This window comes from Tachypleus tridentatus, chromosome 7, assembly GCF_004210375.1.
Source record: "Tachypleus tridentatus isolate NWPU-2018 chromosome 7, ASM421037v1, whole genome shotgun sequence".
NCBI lineage: Eukaryota > Metazoa > Arthropoda > Merostomata > Xiphosura > Limulidae > Tachypleus > Tachypleus tridentatus.
Genome location: NC_134831.1, coordinates 132,938,115 through 132,963,609, shown reverse-complemented (window position 1 = coordinate 132,963,609; position 25,495 = coordinate 132,938,115). Strand labels below are relative to the sequence as shown.

Sequence of the window (25,495 nt, the reverse complement as noted above, 5' to 3'; positions counted from 1 at the left end):
ATAACTTTTGCTTAACAACAATCCAACAAAATCGACATTAAAAGTTTTGATCACTTTCTAATAAATTTTCGTAATCACCGTGAGAAATTAATGGATTCAATGATAAACATCTTAGTTTCTTAAATATGTCTAAATACTTCTGAGTTATTTTAAATTCAATCTCATAAGACGTTTTTCTTGCCCGAGTTTGAAAAATATTGTAACGAGTGTCTGGCGGGGCTCGGTGCTAAGGTTAAGAGTTTAGCTTGCCATATGAGGGTTTACAAAGCCAAATATTTGAGTTCAAAACCCACGGTGACACAGAGCAAATATCAATTGTGTAAGTTTGTGCCTAAATACAAATAACTAGTATTAAGCGTATGTTTTTTTATCTTCACCTTTTGCTCAAAACAACAATCAAACAAAAAAGTTATAACTGTTATGAATATAACAAGTAGGTCTAAAGACTGAAAACTTTCTACTACAAGTTATAAAGTAAATTGGAAGTTCATTAAATTCACGCACGTAAAAGAAAGTCAATGAACCAAATGCGTTATTTCAGGAAGGCATTTTTCCCCCCAGTGGCACAGCAGTATGTCTGCGGACTTACAACGTTAAAATCTGGGGTTCGATGCCCGTGGTGGGTAGAGCACAGATAGCCCATTGCGTAGCTTTCTAATTCATTACAATCAATCAATCAGACTAAAGCATTTATAGTGTTGTTACACAAGGAGAGATCTTATGAATGTGGCTTAATAACTTAAACCTTCTTCGAAGTTTACGAAACACTGCATTATTTATTCTGTCTTTCAGGTTTGTTTCGTTCTTCAGAGAAAAAGAGTGTATGATAAATAGCATTTCAATCCCACTCTGTTCACCATAGCCATTGCTGAAGACACAATTCGCTAAAGCACGTTTTATTAGCTTAAAAACAAAAATAAGTGTGTTCACACTTTAACGGTTGTTAAATTGTTGATTATTGAGTTAGCCGGTAAAGTATGTTGATAATTAACCCCTGAGTAAGTCAGTGAAACCAGTTGACAATTGATTATCGAATTAGAAAGTTTCTTAGTTACGCTTATATGTTACTCTCGGTCAGTGAGTTGGTCAAATTTTGTAAATACTGAGTTTGTGTTTCGACGAATGAACAGATATGCGAGAAAGTCCTGTATATATGAGAGAAGCTAGAAAGTGAAATTGTTATACTAGTGTCTTCCACAATCTTAGGGTTTTTAACGAACATTAGTTGATTTGTAAAGCTTATAGTCAAAGAAAAAAGCATTTATCATTAATATGGCTGGAGTTAGCATTATTATTTTTGTAACAGATTTACTGTTATACATTTATTGTAATATCTGCGTGTTTTTCACTTTGATGCATGTGACGTATATTGCTGGATATGTATTGCGCAAGTCCCGCTTGTTCTTTAAATTTGTAGAAGATTCTCGAGAGTAAGAATCGACAATACATCGTTTTAGAAAACAGTAGCGTATCTTCGAACACTGTTGAACTTTCGAGAATCTCGCCTAATGAATTTATAAAAGCAAACCACCACAAAACGCCAAGAGACAGTAATAGAATACTGTTTGGTACTCAGCGTACTATAAACCTAGAAACTATAATTGTGATTAACGCTTATTAATCGGAAACTACAGATAATTGACCAGGAAGGTTTTGAAATTTCGAACATTACAAACCATTTAATTTCAGTGAATTAACTTCTGACATTAGCATTTCTACAAGGCCATTAGATATTGTCGTCGGTGAAAGATCACGTGTGCTTCAAGCCAGCTAACCGTCAAAAGAAGTGTACAGGTGTATCAACAAAAAGTTAATCCACTCTACGTGAACTTCGATAAAAGAATCAGTTCCAGATATACGACTCAGTATTGTTTGTAAGTTTGTGAAACTCTAACATATAAAACATTATTTGTTATGACCGTTATCATAAATTGTATTTTTGTTTGTATATTAAAATATATTCGTGTTATAAAGAAAATCTTGTTGGCAAATACCATACATACATTTGATACATACTGACGTTCAATTAACTTCTAAAGTAAAATAAAAATTTCCAACTATTTGAAATCGTAATACGTAAGTTACGTAATATAATAATTTGGAAGCTCGTGTCCAAGATCTGAATCAGAGACAAAATCTGAAATAATTTAAAATTTTAATTCAATTTATATTTATTGGTGCCAACAAGATTTGATCATGTCTGATGATCAAGATTTTCTTAAATCACCTTTCCTCAAACAACTAGAAAAATATAACAAATGTGACTTGCTCGAACTTCACAAAATTTTGAATTAGATATTAAAAAATATGAATGAGAAAAATTGAACTAAAAAGCGTATAGTTGAATTATTAGTCGATTATGATTTATTGTATGAGGAAGTTGTATGGGAATATTCTAATGTCTTCACTAGCCAGTCAAAGCTGAATGAAAAAGTTAAGTTGGAAATCCAGCTAAACGTCAAACAGATCGAGTTTGAACAAACCTGTATCGAAACGTAAAGAAAAAGTAAACATTTTGAGGCCAAATAAGCTCGATTCAAAGCCTAGAAAGATATTAGGCTTAAAGATATAAAATTAGACGTCTCCGATCGACCAAAGTAGAGTAACAACTTTGAACTCAATTGATATATTCAAGTATCGCCATCTAATTAAAATGAAATTGATAAATACTTCCAACATTTTAAGAAAGTTTCCCAAAGCATGGAACGACTCACTGAAAAATGGTCACTATTATTACAAAGTGTTTTAACTGGTGAAGCACAGAAAGCTTATGCCGCTTTCTGTCTATAACAGTGGTTCTTAACCTTGTTGGAGGTACTGAACCCCGGAAATTTCGTACTTGCATTCACTGAACCCTTCGTAATTGGAAAAATAAAAAGTGATTTTTTTTTTCAAATTCAAAACATAGTAGATATTTTATTAATACACAAAATAAACCATGCATCAGTTGCACACAATATCACTGTGTGCAAAGAACAAAACCAACAAAACATGAATTTCACACAAAAACAAAAACATAACTCAATAAATATTTACTGCAAATCAATGTGACTTTTGCTGTTGCCTTTCAGAAACAAGTTCAGAAATGCGCGGCTTCACCTTGGCAAGTGCCACTCTCATATCATTTTCGCAACAAAGTTTGTTCCTTTTCTTCGTTTTTATGTCTACCATCCTCGAAAAGGATTACTCACAAAGATACGTTGTAACAAACGGTATGAGTATTTCAAGAGCTTTCTTAGCTGCGAGTTGGTGACACCAAAACATTGAGAGCGTTGTTGTTCTAAAAAGTTGCTGTTGATCCTGGCTCTGCTGAAGTTCAATGATTTCGTCGAGGTATTCAACATTGACATCTGCTTTCGCAACACTAATCGTGAACGGCTGTCTCACCCATGCTGGATATGACTCTCTGGTGGGGAAGTATCCGTCGAGAGGCTTTGCAAGCTCATCTAAGTGCATAACAATTGCTTGCTTCAGTTCCCCGGGTACAGAAATGTCTCCGATTTCAGACACATCTTCGATCTTACCTACACAATCGTCCAGCAGAGGAAAGTTTGCGAAGTTGTCATTCTCTATTCGTCGTTTTCATAACGGTAGCTTTTTTTTTTAAAGCCTTCAGGTTTTCTTCCGCTTCGATGATGTTGACTCCACCGCCCTGCATCTGTTGATTGAGATGATTGAGAGCATTGAAGATATCGGCCATGTATGCCAAAATGAGAATGAACTCAGATTTTTCGAAGCAATGTGCATGACAATGTTGGTGCTCTCGCAAAAGCAGGGCTAATTCCACACCCATGGCAAAAACACGATTCAGCACCTTTCCCCGAGATAACCACCGAACGCTGGAATGGTATAGAAGTACCTCGAATTCAGAGCCCACTTTATTACACAGCTCTTTGAAGATGCGGTGCTTCAGGGCACTATTTCGCACAAAGTTGACACGTTCCACTTCAATTTTTTAATACTTCTGCCAGTTTTGAAGGCAAGGTTTTTGTTGCCAACGCATGCCTGTGCAGAACATAGTGCAGTACAATAATGTGTTGTGCATCGGCTTTCACCAGCGCACCAAAACCAGAGAGTTTCGTCCCACCATGACTGGAGCTCGGTCCAAACAAACTGCAGAAACCATATCCCACGAAAGATCGTTGTCTCTGAAGAAGTCATCCACAAGTTTCTTCACGTCGGCTGCCTTAGTTGTTGTTGTTGTTGTAAGAGGCTTACAAAATAAAAAATCTTTTATCTCGTCGTTCTTCACATAGCGCACGAATACAACAAGCTGGCTTAGATTGAAAACGTCGGTGGTCTCGTCGAGTTGAAGGCTGAATTTTGCTGGGCTTGAAATCAGATCTGCAACTATTTGAACCATGATGTCATCTATTCTGCTGCTGATGGTGTCATTTGAAAGAGGAATTTGGGATAACTTATTTTCAGTAGCTTTTCCCAGCATGATATTCGCCATCTTCAACACAGCTGGTTTTACGAATGTTTCACCAATGGTGTGTGGTTTGCCCTGCTTTGCGATCAAGTACGCAACTTCGTACGATGCTGTGAGGATCGATTTGTCGATTGGTACAAAGCCGAGAACAGGCAAAGTAGCCTTTTCATCAAACCTAGTTCTTTTTTACCTTGAATTAGGCAAGCGTTGTGTTATTGTATTTCCTATCTCCATGCAGCTTTAAGGAGTGTTCTCTTAGTTTTGCCAGTGCTAGACTAGAATTGTTCAACTTGGCATTGCAAATCATGCATTGAGGATGCTGACTCCCATCATGTTCCGTTATACACGTGAATCCACATTGTACGTATTCGTCCGACCACATTCTGTTTTTGTTTACCATAGTTAGTATGAAGGGATTGAAAGATTAGGGAAAAATTCACAAATGACGCACGATTACTACAGTCACAAGTCGACTGTTAAGCGCACGAAGTTTCCTGCAGCACAGATATTAAGGCCAAGTGATATGACGTGATCAGCCGCAACCAATGATGGTCAAATGGAGCATGACGTCACGAATCATACTAGGGGTGACAGAACGGACACCCACACACAGTGTGCGTGTCTTGACCTCCACCAAACCCCTGAGACTGACTCACCGAACCCCTGGGGTTCGATTGAACCCAGGTTAATAACCAATGGTCTAGAAGATTTTACGGATTATGATACGGTTAAAACAGCTATTCTCAAAGCATACTAGTTAGTGTCAGAGTCTCATCGTTAAAATACAAACTTATATAAAATTCGCCCACGAAAAAAAAGATTTTTTTTGATCGATGTAATTCTGTGCATATTGGCAGAGGTATCGACAGATTTAGACATTTATGTACAATTGAGGAATTTAAGCGCTGTACAAGTGACAATTTAAAAACTTACTTAGACGAAAAGAAAGTTTAAACATCACCGGAAGCAGCTGCTTTTTCCAATGATTACACTTTAACACGTAAAACCACTTTTCGTAAAAAAAAATTCCTACCATCTCAGTAAAACCTATACCCGTTAAACCCACTACAGGTAAGAATTATTCTAAAAATCTAGCTCTTTTAGTTCGAAATATTCAAACAGTCAGGATAAAACTGCGTCAAAATCATCAATGCCTGTCTTCAATTTCTGCAAAAACCTGGTCATGTGATGTCTAATTGTTGGAATTCATAAAAGAAAAAAAGAACAGGAGACGTTCGTGATCTATATTTGGATGTAGTTTCACCAGATCATCCGATGTTGGTGATTTGGCCATTGATAAAGAGGATGATGTAGCTCGCGAGGAATTTAAACCTTTTGTGTCTGTTGGTTCTGTGTCTTGGACAAATGACACTTATAATACTATACCCATATGCAACTTACGTGATACTGAGGCAACTCAGTCATTGTTGTCAGAAGGTATACTGTCTTTAGATTCGAGTTCTGCTACTGGTGAGTTTGTTATTACTCAGGATATTAAAGGTGGCTTTATTAATATCTTCTTCATAACATTTATTTAACATCAGACCTAATTTCGGTACTAGTTGTGATTCTATTAAGACCTATACTGCCAATTAAGGATGTGTAATTATTATTGGGAAACTAGCTGGCTGGAGGAAAAGTTGTTACCAAACCCAAGATGGCTAGCAAGCTGATCACTGTTTCATCTAAGGGTGATGTTGTTCTTGAGGAGAATCCAATTGTGTTGCCTATGTGCTGTCACTCGAGCTCAAGCTAAGAAATTAAGCCAAAAGAAATGATAGACACGTGCGCGGGGCACAATATTATAGATTTGCCTCAGACATTTTTAGATCAAACCGGGATCTTGTGAACAATTGTCCTACTAACAATTCATTGGTGAGGGACAATGATAAGCGTGAGGGATGTGATTCAGCTGAAGAAGTTCCATTTGCTAGAAGCAAACCGACTGATGAGCGATAAAAAGATATACTGGTATCTCCACAATTGAAATATGCACTCCTAAAAGATAAAGTGGAGAAAATTCCAAATGGTTACTTTTTCAAAATTGGTATGCTCATGATAAAATGGAGACCACCGAATGTACCACCTTCAGATGACTGGGCTGGAGTTTATCAAATCGTTGTTCCAAAAGCATATTATTCTGAAATACTGAAAGTTGCTCATGTCCTTCCAATGGGAGGTCATTCATGTATCAACAAGACATGTGACAGAATTATGAGACATTTCTGTTGACTAAGAATTAGGCAAGATTTTTCTAAGTTTTAGACAACTTATCTTACCAATCAATTTGTTGCTAAACCTAACCAAAAATTCTCGTTACTCCTTTGAAAGTTATCACAGCTTTCGAAGAACGCCTCAGTCGTGTGATTATTGACTGTATTAAGCTAAAAAGATAACATTTGTATTTAAGCACTTTCACGTTCTATGTAATTTTACGATAATTAGGCTACTTATGAAATTGTATAATTCCTTAACACTGTATTGTGTTTAATATCTTGTTATCAATATATATGACATTCTCGAAAGATATATTAGTGTTTTCGTAAAAGATATATTGTTGATTCTTACTCTCGAGAGTCTTCTACAATTTTAGAGAACAAGCGGAATTTGCGCAATACATACCTAGCAGGCTAGCAATATACATCACATAATGAGTAAATAAAAGCAAGCCATCACAAGACGCCGAAAGACAGTAATAGAATACAATTTGGTCGTTACACTAAGTGTACTATAAAACTAGAAGCTATAGTTGTGATTAACGCTCATTAATCGAAAAACTACAGATAATTTACCAGAAACGTTTTGAGATTTCGAACATTACAAACCGTTTAACTTCAATGAATTAACTTCGGACGTTAGCAATTCTACAAAGACATTAGATATTGTCGTCGGTGAAAGCTTACATGTGATTCAAGCTAGCTAGCCGTCAAGTTTGTTTGTTTGTTTGGAACTTCGCACAAAGCTACTCGAGGGCTATCTGTGCTAGCCGTTCCTAATTTAGCAGTGTAAGACTAGAGGGAAGGCAGCTAGTTATCACCACCCACCGCCAACTCTTGGGCTACTCTTTCACCAACGAATAGTGGGATTGACCGTGACATTATACGTCCCCACGGCTGGGAGGGCGAGCATGTTTAGCGCGACGCGGGCGCGAACTCGCGACCCTCGGATTACAAGTCACACGCCTTACGCGCTTGGCCATGCCAGGCCTAGTAGTGGGATTGACCGTCACATTATAACGCCCCCACGGCTGGGAGGACGAGCATGTTTGGCGCAACGCGGGCACGAACCCGCGACCCTCGGATTATGAGTCGCACGCCTTACGTGCTAGGCCATGCCAGGCCCTAGCCGTCAAGAGAAGTGTACAGGTGTATCAACAAAAAAATTAATTCAGTCTCCATGAATGTCAATAAAATAATCAGTTATAGATATACGACTCAGTATTGTTTGTAAGTTTGTAAAACTTGTATATAAAACATTATTTGTAATAACCATTATCATAAACTGTATTGTTCTTTGCATATTAAAATATATTCGTATTATAAATAAAATTGTGTGTTTAAATCCTGTTGGCAAACATAATAGATTTCATACATATTTAAATTCAATTAACTTCTAAATTAAAATTTCCAACTATTTGAACTTGTAATACGTAATGTACATAACGTAATAAATCGAATACTTGTCCAAGATTAATTCATAATACAAAACATTTTCCCTAATTATCTAAATAAACCTGCACTACAATAGAAACCGTTAAAACAATGCTATTTTCTATACACCACGGTATTGTTTTACATCTTAAGATCTGTAGTAGTTCCGAGTGTGTTTTCACACAAAAACTATGATTCTTTTCATTCATACAAAACATTTATTCAAAACCTTAATTACGAGTTCGGCATTACTCCTTTAGACATTTGCCAATATTTTATTAATTGAAACCAGTTACAGGAATTTATCATAATAATATCTACATAAAATAAATTGCTTTCAGCACCTGGTGTATATTGTTTCAACTAATCGTGTAAGTAAGTTTCCTCACTTTTAAGATATTGTTAATTCGAATTCAGTGTCAAATACCGATGTAGTGGACGCTGCGGACAAGTGAAAATGTTGCCATAGCGTTAAAGTTGGAAATCAAAGATGGTTTAAAATTAACAGAACATTTAAGAAGAAACTTCTTGGGAAGCCGGAAGAACTTTGCAAACTTTATAGTCTTGAGAGACATGATATGACATTCATGTTTAAAATTATGGATATTTTTATAAAATGAAGAAGAGGAACACCCGGAATTACTGACCTTTCCAAAATTAAACGAAAAAAAATTAAATTTTCGAACGAGTTTCAAGTTAAATTATGATTCAAACCACTCGTCCTGCCACTTATATTGCAAAAAAAAATTCAACAAGAAAAAAATCAAAACTTTTAATTATTATTAACTTGTACTTTTCAAACAAAAACAGAACTTCCAAGTATTGTTATGTTTTTTAAAGAGTTTTAAAAAGCAAACCCAAAACCTAAGTATCGTTATATCGTAAAGAGTTTGAAAAGTAAGCTTCTCAGTGTTGTTATAATGTTAAGTGTTGGAATATAAAATTTGTAAGCATTTGTATAATGTATAGTCTTTGAGAGCAAATTCAGAATTTGATCGTCTGCTTTTCATTATTCCATCATCAGAATAGTGTATATTGGTATATGTGTATAAGGAAAGTCATGTTAGTTATAGACGTTAAGATTATTTTACTTTTGTTCTATAGTTTGATTGCGAGATTCAAAACATACACAAAGTTGTTGCTTAGTTTCTATCTTCAAAGTTGCGAGGTTAATCTTCCTTAACTTCAAAGTTTTAAATATCGGCAACACTTCATCTAGTGTTTTGGCAGTGCTTAGCTTACCGTTTATCATAATTAAGTAAAACTCCAGGACATCTGATGTTGTAAAATCTTTACATCTTCTGCCCCGTACACACTGGCGCTTAAATCTTATTTTAACTTGCCTTCTACCATTGCACTTTCTGTGATTTTAATTTGAGGCAGATAGTCTAAATTGGTGTAGACTCATTAGTCGTATATTGGACGCACCACTGTGCCCATAAAAAGGACAATGTTGGATAAATTGTCACGGATGTAATAGAAAAACGGATGATCAGCAATGAACTGGACTGGTCCTACTGGCCTTGCTGAGCGAGCTGCTAATATTCCTGTAGCCGCTGCTGCCTCTGCACCTTCTTCGTTCACTTCTATGAAAGCTTTGTGGTAAACACCATCCATATTAATCACCACTTGGTGCTCGGTGAAACCAGATAGGTTGGCATATCGTGGATCAAATATGTCTCGGAGACCCATCTTTTGTAAGACGAACGTAAGATCAAAGTTGCTTTCGGTTCGGAACTTTGGAAGGGAAACCCACACGTCTGTTGGATAGACAGAGAAGAAAATATCGGAAACTAGATCTGGAGTTATGAGACGAGAGAGTATGTCAACACCAAAATAACGGTTCTCTGGAAGCAGTATCACCATACTGAAGTCACTTCCAGAAAATGGAAGCTCGAGGATTTGACACTTCAAGTCTTCGTTCACTCCGTACAGAAATATCCCTCGCATATTCATCATCTGAGCCTCTTGTTCTATTCCAACACCGCTGGTAAAAATACCGGGACGTGTCTTGTGAGTTTCAAATTGTTGCATCCAAGTGCCTTTAAAATGTACAGCATTAACTATAACAAAATTGGTCATCGAATTAATGGTAGAAGGCGGAAGAAATCCTGTGATTTTGTTATCGGTTTGCTCTTCAACCCATTTGTTGATGGCCAATCGCGCTTGTTCGGGATAGCGACGGAAGTCTAGTTGGCTAACATCTTCTTTAAAATAATCCAATAAACATTCTCGAAGTGGGATATCAAGATGGAAATAAAGTTGATTCGCCAATTGGAAAGAGTCGTTCCCCTTCCTGCGTTCTTCGTACCAGTGTTGTGTGGACTTATAAGCAATGGCGTTGAAGCCCTTAGCGACGCCTCCAGTTCCCAAAAGACAGCTTAGTTCATTCTCTGTGTGTCCCTTACTACCAGTAAAGGTGATGGCCAGAGCCGACCAAACGCTGAAAGGTCCAAAAAACAAGCCGCGCGTAGTATTGTCGCTAGGTTCTGCCTGAAGAATACGGAACATTTCCAGAGCAAAGTTCAATGAACCGTTTACATAAGCACGAACGGCTACGTCAATATCTTCTTGGGTTTCATCAGTATCATTGTAAGAAATGCACTGTGACGTAGTTAGACCGAGAAAGGTACATATTAAGAACAATGTGGTCACAAAGGAAATACTTGCCATTGTTATTAGATACGTAGGAGGACAAATAGAACCTGCAAAAAAAAGGCAAAACAAATTATTTTGTATTTCGGAAAGATTTTTAATATTATACTACTTTTCAAAAAATTTTGAAAGATATATTACTTGCTAAAAATATTTCTATAAACTTATATATATATATATATACTATTTACTTCTTTCCCTCTAAGTTTGTCCCCCGCTGGTACAGCAGTAAGTCTACTGATTTGCAACGCTAAAATCAGGAGTTTGATTCCTCTTGGTGAACTCAGCAGATGGCTTTGTTATAAGGAAACACACAGAAACCCTCGAAATTTGAATCACGTAAAGTCATATTGTGCTGTATAAATTCTCACAAGACAATTAATACTTTTTAAATGAATTATTTCTTAATTTCATATCATTTGTAGAAGTAGAAGGAGACATCGTCGTCATGAAATCACACTTTTCAGTCGACAGGTGTCACGTATTTTGAATACCATAAGTTGTGCGCAGGACCCTTTAAATTCTTTTATTGTCTGTTCAGATATTCACACCAAGTCTAGAAAAACGACTGTCAGCCAATAGCATCCACAGCCAACTCTTAGAATTGTCTAATAGAATAGTAGGACTAGCTGACCCAGCAACCCCATGAGCCCAAATTGAGTAGAGGAATTTCGTGGCAACGTAATGTAAACCATAAACCCTCGGATGCATAATCCGTCACACTCGTTATGCTCTAAAATTTGTTAGTGATCTATAAAGGGAGAGTTCCACAGCCCTAGCGAGAAATGTTTTTGTTTTTTAATTTCGCGCAAAGCTACACGAGAGCTATCTGCGCTAACTGTCCCTAATTTAGCAGTGTAAGACTAGAAGGAAGACAGCTAGTCATCACCCACCGCCAACTCTTGGACTATTCTTTTATCAACGAATAGTGACATTGACCGTCACATTATAACACCCCCACAACTGAAAGGGCGAGCATGTTTGGTGTGACGGAGATTCGAACCCGCGACCCTCAGATTACGAGTCAAACGCCCTAATCACCTGGTCCCTCGAGAAAAGCAACAAATATTTATACAACAGAAAGTTTCTTGTTATGAAACGGTTTTCATCCAATTTGTATAGTAATAATCTTTACCAGCTGCCTATCAACTACAAAAATTATTATTACTGTTTCCCTAGGCTAAACATTTATAATAAACGTAGATCATAATCGTGGTAATTTTCACCGGCTTTTTTATAAAATAATATATGAATAACCATAAATCGCAGACTCAGGATATTCTCGTAGTTTTCACGAATTTTTTTACCAGATTTTCGTGCGTTCTTCCTTTCTTTACTATGTTGCTTAAACTTCCATTAATAAAGATCACGCATGGTTAACTTCCTGAGCTGTGAATTTTAGAATTAATAGCTCGCGACTCGTTATCACAAAACGCCAATTATCGGTAGAGTATAAAATATATCTTTAGCATAATTGCAAATTAATGTTTATTTGTTTTTCGTTTCGTGACATTAAGAAAGCCTCCAAAGAAAATAAAGTTAATTGATTAACTGTTATATATTTTATCGACCTTTAATATTATATTTAATTTAGATCATAAAATGACTAAATTTTGCTTCCAATCTATAAATTGTTACTCGCTGGACAGAATTTCGACTGGTGATTATGAATTTTCTGAAGGAAACATATACCAGTGTTTTGCTTTAATCATGTCTCGTAAAAAACAGCTCACTCTTATTAACACGGTTTATTAAGAGATGCACCCAGTGACACAGCGGCATATCTGCGGACTCACACCGCTAGAAACTGGATTTCAATACCTATGGTGGTCAGAGCACAGACAGCCCATTATGTAGCTTTGTGCTTAATTCCAAATAATCAATCAATCAATCATTACGAAACGTGCATGTTCCTAAATAACTTTTGTAAACACGTATACTTATAAGCTTCTCTAAAAATATTGATTTATTCCGTATATTTGTTAGTTTGTTCTTAACCTCAAAGTTGCACAGTGGGCTATCTTTGTTGTGTCCACCACGAAGATTGTAGCTTGTATATCAGAGCTATACGACCTCTAGCTTACCGCCTAACCACCAAGATAAAAACTAAATTTGTCAGAAAAACTTGCGACATCTTTCGACTGTCTTTATGTGTATAAAATTTGTCGTGGATTTCTTCATTGCAGGATCAGGAGTACAAGATGCTTTGATCAGTACTGTTACTGGTTGCCTAAGTTACGTACATGACGGTAGCTAAACGTTAATGTTATATCTTTGAATTTGCAGGTTTGTTCCAAACAAGTTGAACTTGTGAATTATATCTAGCTTGCTTTTTTCTATCATTCTGCTGCAAGCTGTTTATTTGTTACCAAAGCGTAAAAATAAGAAACTTAATTTCGCTATGGTCTCAATGTCCAATAAGCGCCATCTAAAAGCATTAATTAATGCAATTAATTTGTCTTATGTCCCATTATTTTAGGTAGTGCGTGTTACATATTAAAATATTTATCGCCAAGCAGATCTTGTTTATTACTTCCAATATAAGGTTGGTCCGAGACTAGAGAACTATAGAATGGTATTCCAGACGTAACGTGCCAATTATATAAACCATAAGAGGTCAGTGTGTCCTCCAAACAAGGAGAAGAAAAGTAGGAAAGTTTTTACCAACTATTATCACCTCACTTATCTACCGCTTCAAAATGCGGCCTTCACAGCAAGGTCGTTGGCTTCATCTGCGGTGGGAAGAATGCCGGAAATCTTCGTTCTCTCACCGCTGTGGAAGAAAATGATCGAAGTGTCTAGCTTTATAGCACCTGCAAAGAAACTTCTGACCTGTGTTAGGCTTAGTAAAAGTCTTCGTGAGAAGACAGACAGCTGCCCGCTGCTTGTTTGTTGAAGTAAAAGTATGTTGGCCAAGGTCATCGTGTCCTGTGACAAACAGATATTTTCTCCGAGTGTCAAATAATATATTCAACCGTATTTGTATCAAGGACTCTCTTTATTTCAAATATCATATGATTTACAATATAAAACCTGTGTATTTGAACGTATTTAATAACTGTGAGGTCTCTAAAAGAACAATGAAAAATGAGTACTTGTTTGTTTGTAATTAAGCACAAAGCTACATAGTTGGATATCTGTGCTCTGCCCACCACAGGTATCGAAACCCGATTTTTAGCAGTGTGAGTCCGCAGACATACCGATGTGCCACCGGGAGGCTGAAAAAATAACTAACAAATAGATTTGCGAGAAGATGACATAAAATAAATACAGTTAATTCCTTTCGGGTGAATAAAAAACATGAAATAACAAATGGCGCCCATTCTTCTCAGCGCATCTTTTAATTTTGAATAAAAACTCTAAAAATGATATAAAATAACTAAGTTTTTTACATGTTATTATTTTTTAGTTTGGATTTTTTTTATAAAGGGTGGGTGAAATGAAATAAATATATGGTGTGAATTTCTCAGGACAAAATCAGAGTTCGGTGTCTAATAATATTCAAAGGGATTTAAATATTAACAATACTTAGCCTAAAATTCATCAAATTTCAACAAAATAGTATGGAAATAAAGTATAGTAAGCATATTACAATGACATCAACAAACATCCCAAGTTACAAGGTGATTCGATTTTGTTTTGTTTTTTTGAAAACCACAATTAAAGAGAAATATTGAATGTTAAATAAAACAGTAATTATGCCAAATATTCCAAAAATAACAGTTAAAATAACGGTTGCTTCTTAATATCTTACAATTTTCCTTTGGTTTGTAACTGATTTTTTAAACTGACTTATCTGCGTTTTCGATAAATTTATTTAGAAATAGGTTGACAATTATGAAAAGTTAATGCATTTCGTTTTTGTTCTCGCATTCTTTTCTACGATAATTTCATAGGATAAAATGTCTTAAAATAATAATTCATTAAACTTATGTTTATCTCATAGAATGAAATCCAAAAAATATTAATGTTGGTAAACTATATTTTCAGGTTTGGTCCGGTAGGGCCAGGTGGTTAAAACACTTGACTCGTAATCCAAGGATCGCGGGTTCGAATCCCCTTCCCACTAAACATGCTCGCTCTTTCAGCCGTGTGGGCGTTATAATGTAACGGTTGGTAAAAAGAGTACCCCATGAGTTGGAGGTGGGTGGTGATGACTAGCTGCCTTCCCTCTAATCTTACACTACTAAATTAGAAAAGGCTAGCGCAGACAGCCCTCGTGTAGCTTTGCACGAAATTCAAACCAAACCAAATTTCCAGGTTTTTCCTTTCCTGTTCATGACAAACTATAAATTTCAGTATCTTGTAAAGTTAACGTACGACATTGTACACGATACGACAAACAATTAACATGACAAAAATTTACATAGCAGATGTGTGGTTAGTGTGTAGGTTACGTAAGAAAACACTCAGAAATTATTTCTAGCCTGTAAGAAATAAAAATAATAAAACTTCTACAGAAACATGAGATTTGGAACGCCATGTGATTAGTTTTATAAACAGTGTTAACACGTCAAGGCCTGAATATCTGAACATTGTTTGAAAAACACAACATCGCTTTCTTTAGAGTAATAAAATTTGAATTAAGGAAATTGTTTATTTGAATTATACACTTTGTTATTAATATTCATGTATATGTGCGCTGAACGATTGTACTTATGCTAGTGTGCAGTTTGTTACATTAGAAATAGTCCCCTGGTGGGACAGCGGTAAGTCTTAGAATTTACAACGCTAAAATCAGGGGTTCGATTTCCTTCAGTGGATACAGCAGATAGCCCGATGTGTTTTTGCTTCAAGTTGACATACAAACGCAAACACACACATTAGAAATAAGCTGTTTCTTTATAATGACTGCAAACTCACCCGGACGAAGCTAGTTACTAGGCCTATTAGCGCAAACTTTGGTTGAGCGTTATGTTTTAATTTAATAGAATTACTTCAACGGATTATTTAACATTCTTGTATTCATAAATACAATTTTTTTTGTTAAACTCAGGTAACTAACATGTACGCTATAAAAAAATATGTCATGTGTCCATGAATATATAAATATATGTATATATGTCGTAAATACAAAATAACTCGTAAAAGTAATTTTGCATTACATAGTAATCATTATATAATGTGTCGTACGTTAAGATTTAAAAAAATTTTCAACACAGAGCACCATATACATTCTACGCAAATGTGTCGTTTTAACTTAATTTAGCCAAATGCATAAAACTTAACGTATGACATTCATTTACGTTCCTCCAAGCAAATTCCGAGCTGACGATAAATGCCACGACGTGGACTTAAACTTTACGGTGATTTTATAAAGTTTTATGTAAAAGTGCGTGAGAATAGTTCGAAAGTCACTTACCGCCAATTTTCTCGTGAACCCTACTGAACAGCTTGTTAGAGTTGCAGACGTCTTGACAGTGGAAATGTAGAAAAAGAAAATAATTCTTTCTTTTTTCTAATATTTAGAGCTATGGGGGAAGGGGGGAATGCAAATTTATAGCTATTTTTGACGACTACACAGTTTCGTTGATGCAGGGATAAGATGTCATATTTATATACATTCACAACTAATGAATGAACTGCAGTATATTATGGCACGTGGCCAAATGAAGCACCTGGTAGTGGAGCCGCGTCTGTCGAATCCGGGCAATCTGTGAAGGCCCACTTCTTGACGTCACAATACAAGTTTGCTACGGATGTTGGCCTTACGCCGTGCAGACTTCACTTTCAATCTCTCGCAATACGACAGGTGTGATGTAGCAAGTCAACTGTTAAACCTTGATTAAATGAAACGGACGCAGAAATGAGTTTATTAGCCTGAAGGTGTGACATTGTTTCACTCTAGGCAACGAACTTGATTTACGAGTAAACCGTTATATTGAAATTACCTATCTCAAATTTCGAACCGGGCGCGGCCTAGTACTTAACGTACTCGGACTATGATCCGTGGGTCCGTGATTCGAGTCTGTTACCGTAAAATCGCGCTCTGCACATTCGGTGTGCAGTTGCGTTATAATATAACTATTGACTCCATTATTCATTGGTAAAAAGAGTACCCAAGAGTTGGCACTGGGTGGTGTTAACTGGCAGCCTTCTTTTTTTGTTTATCACTGCTAAATTAGACACGGCTTGCGCAGGTAGCTCTCGGATATCTTTGATCGAAATTCAACAAATAAAAAATGCCAAAAATAAAACACAAAATCCTTCCAACTGTCCCAAGATGTAGAATTATAAGTGAAAGCTAAGGATTATTTGTTTTATATAAGATATTGGTAACATTTTATCAGTATTTTCTCGACGGTTATTTAAAGATAAGGTAATTTGTATATGTAATTTAGTGTAAGAATACTTAAGAAAATATGTCATTTTATCTCACTTTTACTACCTACAACTATGCCTTGCAGCAGCGTTTCTTAAACTAGGGGTCTGCCTGGAAAGGGGTTCACAAAGCTATTTCAAGGTGAGTCGCGAGGTTATAAAAGATTTTGCAATAACAGTTTGTTTGTTTGAAGTTGAGCACATAGCTACACAATAAGTTGTCTGTGCTCTGCCAACCACAGATATCGAAACACGGGTTTCTAGCATTGTAAATCCACAGACATTCCCTGTGTTACTGGGGGCTGTGATAATGAATAGTTTAGTTTATTTACAGTAAGCTGTTATCACGTTTTGCATTTAGGTTTGTGTGTGTTTTCATATAGCAAAGCCACATCAGGCTATCTGCTGAGTTCACCGAGGGGAATCGAACCCCTGATTTTACCGTTGTAAATCCGTAGACTTACCGTTGTACCAGAGGGGGACTTCTGCGTTTACAGAGGATCCTCACAGCATGAAAGAGTTTCAAAAATGGGTTTAATAACAACAATGTGGGAAACCTTGTCTTAGTAATAGTATAATAATCACACAAATACACACACAGAAAACTTAAAATAAAAAATATGATATAGTTGCACTTTATATCTTAGGTTTTTATTTAGAGAAGTTGATTTGTGTCTTAAATATTATCATACTGTAGTAAACAAATTTATATAGCCTAATAACTTAATTATAGAATTTTAAAGCTTAAATGCGACAGTGATAAATGTACGTTGGGAATATTTATATATAAGTAGAATCTATAAATATGTAAATTACGTCTTATTATCGTAAATCGAGCAGTCAGAAAATATACACTCTTCCTGAGAAATTAATCAAAGAAAGGTAAACGATCGTTGATTAATAGAGATTCTAGTCTGAATTACTTTTTGAGATATTGGTCTGTCGTTTACTGTGTTATCACCTGATATAATAGCTAACGTTCTACCATATAAATTAATACTTTTAAACCTCTATACACCAGAATTGCTTTATAATATTCATCCCAGCTTTCTCAGGGAGTAGCAGTAATTAACATGAAAACGGGGCTTAGAATGTAATGGACAATTTATACAAACTTCCAGTAAAGTTATTTGTTTCGACATTTTCGTGTAAAGCTGTAAAAGAGTTATCTTATTTTTCAGTGATGTCGAGAAAACCCACTTCTAGAGAAATATATATGTAAAAACGGCTCGTTTGGGTTGAAAAATATTTTACGTTAGCTTCCGGTCAGTTACCTCTTTATTTCTTTGTGAACCTGACGATGATCGAAGAAGGACGAAACGTTGTTCGCTCCTCTACGTAAAATATTTTGTCAATCCAAACGATCTTATTATATCTTATTTTTAAATATTTTTTTATAATTTTTTGTGCAAAGCTCCACATTGGGTTGTCTGCGATCTTACTACCGCTAGAAGTCGAGCCTCGAAGTTTAGTGTTGTAGTCTCACAGGGGTACTTTTATATAAATGACAAACAAAGAGGGAGCTACTCAATATCACCCACCGCCAGCTCTTGGGCTACTCTAATCGAATAGTATGATTTGACTGCTGCTCTTATGGAGCACACACAGCCGCAAAATATAAAGGGCATTTTTGCGACAAGAGTCCGCGACTCATGAACCATAAGATTCACAGTCCAGGTAGGCTTAACGTTTGGTCACGTTCAGTCCTTCTGTAATCAAAGTAACATATACAATACATGACTTGCTTAATAAACATTGCGTATGAATTTTTTGAATATTTATGATAAACTTTTTTTAAACGACCTCAGTAACATCTTGATGAGAAAAACTCGAAAGTGATCTCAATACTGGATGGATTGGTGATAATTACCCTGATAGTAAAACATTACCTCCTTGACTCCTAATTCGCGAATCCTGTCAATATTTTAGCAATTGCATATTATGAGTTGTGAGTGTATATTCGTATGACTTTGAAATAATAACCCTCTTTGAAATTAATAAATTGATTATCTATCATATAATAGTTTGGCAAGATATCCCTTGTTTATTATTTAAGCAAGAACGTACAGTCACAAAATAATAAAATAAAAATATATATTCCAGAATTTAGAAAATGTGTTATAAGTATACGTAAACTGTTGGTGTGAAAGGGTTGTGTGGGAATATATAAAAACAGAGAGCTCTTTATAATCTTGTGATTCAGTAGACGATGTTTATTTGTCGAAAGGCACAACCTCTCGTAAAATAATTAGCCTCATAAGTAAGTTGTCACGACGGGTCCAGGTGTTTAAAGATGCCAAAAGACAGTACGTTTTTATTACTTCGGATTCCCATACGTGTAAAATTTCAAAATAATATCACGTAACGTCCACTTTTATTCCTGCTGCATTAGAATGGATGTATTTTGTCGGTACTTCCTGACGTCGTTTGAATTTCCAGTATTTGTCTAAAATCAAGAGGTCGAGTTCTTCATTTATCACATAAAGTAGGGACAAAAATGAAAAAGTAAAATAAAAACTGGGGCATAATTATACGCTCTATTTGAACTCTGCAGACGATACTAAGAATGTTAATCCAGGTTATACATGTAAGTCTACCTGCTAGACGTACCACTTAATTCACCTTTTTGGAATTGAAATGCACGAGAAAGACGCCGAATTAAGCGTTTGTACCGCAGCTGCTAAACAAAAATTAGGTCAGGGATCTTTAGCACGATGCAAAAGTTACGGTGGAAAAAAGCTATAATGCTTCCCATTCTTAGATTTTCACAGTGTTGAGTTGATATTTGAGAAATATTTCCACATATGGTTACCGTGTATTGTTTAGTTAAAAAACTCTGCCGGCATATATCATAACTACAAGTTTCTGCGCGTAGTTTTGATCTGTCAAATCTGACGTAACGTGAAGACACGAAGAAAGCAGGAACAAATTTCCCGACAAACAACTCGAATATTCCAAAAGAGACACTAAGAATTGATTAATAATTCTCAATAATAATATTTAGTTCATTATAAGTAGCACAAATAATATCATCACAGATGTCGCTAGGTGTTTGGAAAAACATAACAAGAAAATCAAGTTCATGGAGACTTTTTGTTTGTTTGTTTGTTTTTGAATTTCGCTCAAAGCTACACAAGAGCTATCTGCGCTAGTCGTATCTAATTTAGCAGTGTAAATATACTAATCAAGAATTTAGTGTGCACTTTAATGAAACAACAAATACTTCTTTCTCATACCACATATTCTCACTTTCGCATTCCTTGTGCGTATTCTTCCAATACGAAATACTGAATTGGTCCCTTGGTAATTTGCTCTTTCCAAACTTCATACTACTGATGTGTTTATCGTATTTTCAGAGTGAGACAGCAATGAATTTGAAAATTTTCAACGAGGAAATCTGTGGTTCGATTCCTCGTAGTAAACAGAGCGCATGTAACCCTCATTTTGTAACGTTGTGCCAATGAAACAACAGAGAAACGTAATATACGCTACAGAGTTTTAAATTATTAACTGATTTTAAACTACAGTTAATGAGTTAGTTGAATGTTTTCTGTTCTTGGCTTCATGATTTTCAGTTACTATACTGTCTCAGACTTGATAACAACATCAGTGTAAATAGAATACTACTTCGTATTAAAACAACAAACTGATTGATAGAGGCATATTTTGTATTTTATTCGATCCTTTCACTTATCATGTTACCCTTTGCGAGAATAGTTGTCTTGATGTCAGCAACTGAACTACAATAAACACCCAATCACATGTAGACCACAAGACTTAAAAGTAGCATGCACTCATCTTCAAGAGATATTTTTACCTTATTTTAATAAAGTAGTTTTCATGGTAAAGCTTAGCTCAGTAATAATTAATGCTGTAGAACCTTTCCTGGTGTTTTATGTGTGTGTGTCTTTTTTTTTTATCTCTTCTGAATAATATCACTTATTATAATATTTTTATTAACTAATAAGAATTACCTTTTCTGTGATTGCAGTTTACTGTATTATGAGCTAGGGTATGAAAAACCATTTCGAAACAAGACTTTAGCATTTTGTACCATTTTAAAAATTTACCTCTGGTCGTAACTGTTTAGGTATATCCTTTCCAAATTTTGTGTTATTGGCCACAGGGAAGGAAGCCAGTCAACAGCACCAGTCATAACTGTTTTAATCCAATTAACAGAATTTACTATAACTTTTATAATATACCCTTAACTGAAAAGGCAGAGGGCGTTCAGCGTCATCACAGCCTGGTATGTTAATCACTAGGTCATTTCCCGCCCAGTCAAGTTGAGTAACAAATAATACTTTTTTAATTTGCTTTCGAAAAAAATATTACAGAAAAGATTATAACCTACTATATATTTTAAAGCAACGACGTAGATAATACTCTGGCTCGAAATATATATTTAGTGCATTATTTATACCTTCCTTTGACTCAGTAGAAGTCAACAATATCTTATGTCTACGTCACAGAACGTAGTTTTAAATGGGTTTGAAGTTTGCAAGATAAATTATTTAGTATTATTTAAAACTGTTTGTTTGTTTGTTTTTAAATTTCGCGCAAAGCTACTCGAAAGCTATCTGCGCTTGTTTAAAACTAACGCCATGAAAATAGATAACAACTCCATTGGTTAATATGTAGTCAAAGTAGCGTTGTTTACTACTACCTTCTGTGAGTCAATTAGCTTCAGTCCTCTTCTCTGTCAAAATCCATTTGTTTTTTAAAACGGCTCATGAACAAATTTTTGGCATATGCATATAATTCGACATCTAAATAATTCAATTTTCGAATTTTTTCTAAATTTTCTTCCGTGGTTTCTCTGATAAAGTTTTCACCCCGTGTGATGTTGTATTGTTCGAAAGAGATAAGAAAATACAGGTCAAAAGTTCTTTCAAAAAGGTATTGCGAAAATCTTTGGTATTCACAGAGACCAAAATAACTCATACTTTCGAGGTTCGTTTTGGCACTTTGAAGCATGATCATATCTCGTTCTTTCTCAGACATGGCAGATTTGTTGTAGCAGCCAACTAGAGACAAGTCTGCTAACATGCGAGTCTGTCTGTTGATAGCCATGTTTGAGGAACAGTTCATGAATTCTTCGAGAGTTACATTAAGCCAGTTTTCCCCGCTAAAACAAGACGGTAGTTCTTCTTCTGTTGCAGTCCTTCCTCCACACCAATGGCGGGAATCTTTCCACGTGGCTCCTCTCTGCACGTGCTTATATTCACTAATAAATCGTGCTACAGGCTCCCGCAAAACAGTAACGTAAAAGTACCTAAAAACAATAAACATTTTCACATTAGAAGCCTCTAAGAAAAGACTAACAATCAATAGACTAACATTAACCAAATTTTATTCCTTTAATTTTTGTCTTCACCTTTTTCTACTTTTAATGTTTGAACTGGATGGAAATGTTATCAAACCACTTCTTTTATTATATATACACTTTTGTGGGGCTAACATTACTACAGCAAATGCAATTAATTTTCATTACCTTTATATATATTTATGTCTGGGCCCGGCATGGCCAGGTGAGTTAAAGCACTCGACTCCTAATCTGAGGGTCGCGGGTTTGAATCCCCGTCGCACCAAACATGCTCGCTATTTCAGCCGTGGGGGCGTTATAATGTGATAGTCAATCCCACTATTCGTTGGTAAAAGAGTTGACGGTGGGTGGTGATGATTAGCTGCCTTCCCTCTAGTCTTACACTACTAAATTAGGGACGGCTAGCGCAGATATCCGTTGAGTAGCTTTGCGCGAAATAAAAAAACAAACAACAACAACAACCAAACTAAACAACTTATGTCTGCATTAAATATACCAATAGCTTGCGCTGAAACATGTGAATAACGTCCATTACTGGTTCAAAATAATTTAAATGCTTAACAGTCACATATAGATATGTACTATATTAAACGTGAAACTATATATTTACCTTCGCTTCCGTACTTTACCTTCAGCCCGATTCATTGCTAGATCAACACAACTGGTCATCTCTGTCCAATCAGCATGTATCCCACATTTCCAACCGAGGGAATTTCGACTTAAAAGCCAAAACCTTGTATAGGAATTTGGCCGATAACATTTGCATATTTTGTATTCTTCTCTACATTGACATGGCTTTTCTAAGTCCAAGTCCCGTACAAGATGCCAACCAAATGTTGAGCCGCATGTTTTCTGAATGTGAAGATATACAATAACGTCAGACTTTTTTATGTCAAATTTAGCTGTCTTGCGTGTAAAGTTTGCGACAGTGGACGTCACTGGAACACTAGAGAAATTTGAAAAATAATAGTTCGGTTTCTGCAAAGCCAGTATCAAGTCAGAATCTCTTATACTTTCTTCTATTAATAAACGATATTTTCTCATCGTAGCCAGAAAATCACTTTGTCTTTCGTAATCACGTAGAGTTGACATGTTTTTTTGTTCTTGGCAAAGAAAAAGAATGAAGATAATTCCACCGAATGTGGTGACCATAGAAAATACTAGAACAAACTTGAACATAAAAAGCCACTTCTTCTTCGCCCAATTCATGCTCAGACAACTTTGAAGTAATCATTAAATTTAGGTTTAGCGGATGATAGAATTAAAATAACAGTTGTAGGATTTCATAAAAATTGCGCCTAAATTTTAAAAATCTTACATGCATTCAATTCCACAACAGAATATTTTCAAGCGAGAGAAAATAAAAATATATGTTGTCTCAGTTATTCAAACACTGTAGTAACGGAACGCGATCTAATACATAGACGACGTGAAATAAAAATAGCGGTAAAACAAACCTAAGTTAAAAATACTTGAAATGGCCATTGCAATTATCAATCTGCTACTTTTGTAGAATCTCTCTGGATATATAAAGAGCATAAACATGTATATTATGTTCAACTTCAAGACAGGAAGTGCATACACACACGCCCTACATTTCCTCAAAGTTCGCAGAAATTACAGGAAGTTGTCTGGAGAAATAAACAAGCTTTGGTTTCAAAGTCAACGAAATATAACATTTCGATGCAGATGTCCGACATTTTAAATTAAGATCTTGTATTTGATACTTGGAATTTTAACCAGTGTCTAGTCTGAATTAGTGTATGAATTTAATCAATTAAAAGCATTTATTTATGAAATTAAAGGGTTAAATCTCGTAATTTGATTTTGCATGAGATTCCAATGAATGTACTAAGTTTAACTGCTATGTGTAACGTGTACCAGAATCCTGTTAAAACTGTGTATGAGATCAGTTATTGTAAAGTATAAGTAAAAATTGCGAAAGCTAAAACACAAGATGTACTAGATTCCTTTGTAAATCGCACTGAAAGAAAGTGTCGATTTAAAGGAAAAAATAAAAGTTTTAGATATTAAACAGTTTTATATATTGTATTGCTTATACGTAGAAAGAGGTTTTAGAGACTTTACATTTCAGAGTCTAACATATTATGCAGCTATTAATCACTAACATATGAATGATACAAAAGCAAATGTCCTTCAATTCTTTTCTGGGTCCAGATTTAATAATTAACAATTAAAGTTCTATTCAATTAACTGAGTTTGTTTGTTTGTTTCTGAATTTCGCGCAAAGCTACGCAAGGGCTATTTGCGTTAGCTGTCCCTAATTTAGCAGTGTAAGACTAGAGGGAAGACAGCTAGTCATCACCACCCACCAACTCTTGGGCTACTCTTTTACCAACGAATAGTGGGTTTGACCGTCACATTATAACGCCCCCACGGCTGAAAGTGGAAACATGTTTGGTGCGACGGAGATTCGAACCCGAGACTCCCAGATTATGAGTCGAGCGCCTTAATCACCTGGCCATGCCGGGCCAACTGATATTGTAAAATGCTAAAATAACAAACGACGATTCGGTAGAAATATGCCTGCTTATTATTAGATATGTTGATATTTCAATTTTTATTTATCAGATAAGAAAAACACCTTTAACGATATGCATTTTTAAAACCTGTCTATGTGTATTCATTAATTTATTGTTACATATTTAAATATAAATGTTTTTGAGAAATTTTAGACCAAAGCCACAATGGGCGATCCGCTATGACTACCAAGGGGAATCAAGCACCAAATTTTAGTGTAGTACGTCTGTAGGCTTACCGCGGTCTCACTGGGAAACAAACTATTTAGTATGTTTGTTTGTTTTTTTAATTTCGTGCAAGGCTACACGAGGACTATCTGGACTAGCCGTCCCTAATTTAGCAGTGTGAGACCAAAGGAAAAGCAGTTAGTTATCACCACCCACCGCCAACTCGTCGGCTACTCTTTTACCAACGAATAGTGGGATTGATCGTTGCATTATAAGGCCCCCACGGCTGAAAGGGCGAGCATTTTTGGTGCGACGGTGATTCGAAACCGCGACCCTCAGATTACGAGTCGAACGCCTTAACCCACCTGGCCATGCCGGGCCCCACTTAATATGTAGTTTAATC

The 25,495-nt window shown here is 35.7% G+C and overlaps 2 protein-coding genes across 3 annotated transcripts; both read right to left on the bottom strand.

Moving 5' to 3' along the window:
• Positions 1-8,337: 8,337 nt before the first annotated feature.
• Positions 8,338-21,970, bottom strand: LOC143256633 (leukocyte elastase inhibitor-like). 2 transcript variants are annotated; one of them, XM_076514104.1, is made up of 2 exons: positions 21,725-21,970; positions 8,338-10,787 (listed from the first exon to the last, which is right to left on the bottom strand). In XM_076514104.1, the coding sequence occupies exon 2, from the start codon at positions 10,753-10,755 to the stop codon at positions 9,490-9,492; it is 1,266 nt and encodes a 421-aa protein (XP_076370219.1). In that variant the 5' UTR covers positions 10,756-10,787; positions 21,725-21,970; the 3' UTR covers positions 8,338-9,489. The 2 variants fall into 2 exon arrangements, with proteins under 2 accessions (XP_076370219.1, XP_076370218.1); XM_076514103.1 differs by lacking the exon at positions 21,725-21,970 and adding an exon at positions 16,100-17,754.
• LOC143256634 (heparan-sulfate 6-O-sulfotransferase 3-B-like) lies at positions 20,709-23,983 on the bottom strand. Its single transcript, XM_076514105.1, has 2 exons — positions 22,995-23,983; positions 20,709-22,333 (listed from the first exon to the last, which is right to left on the bottom strand). Exons 1-2 carry the CDS (start codon positions 23,591-23,593, stop codon positions 21,745-21,747), a joined length of 1,188 nt encoding a protein of 395 aa, XP_076370220.1. The 5' UTR covers positions 23,594-23,983; the 3' UTR covers positions 20,709-21,744.
• Between the last annotated feature and the right edge of the window lie 1,512 nt (positions 23,984-25,495).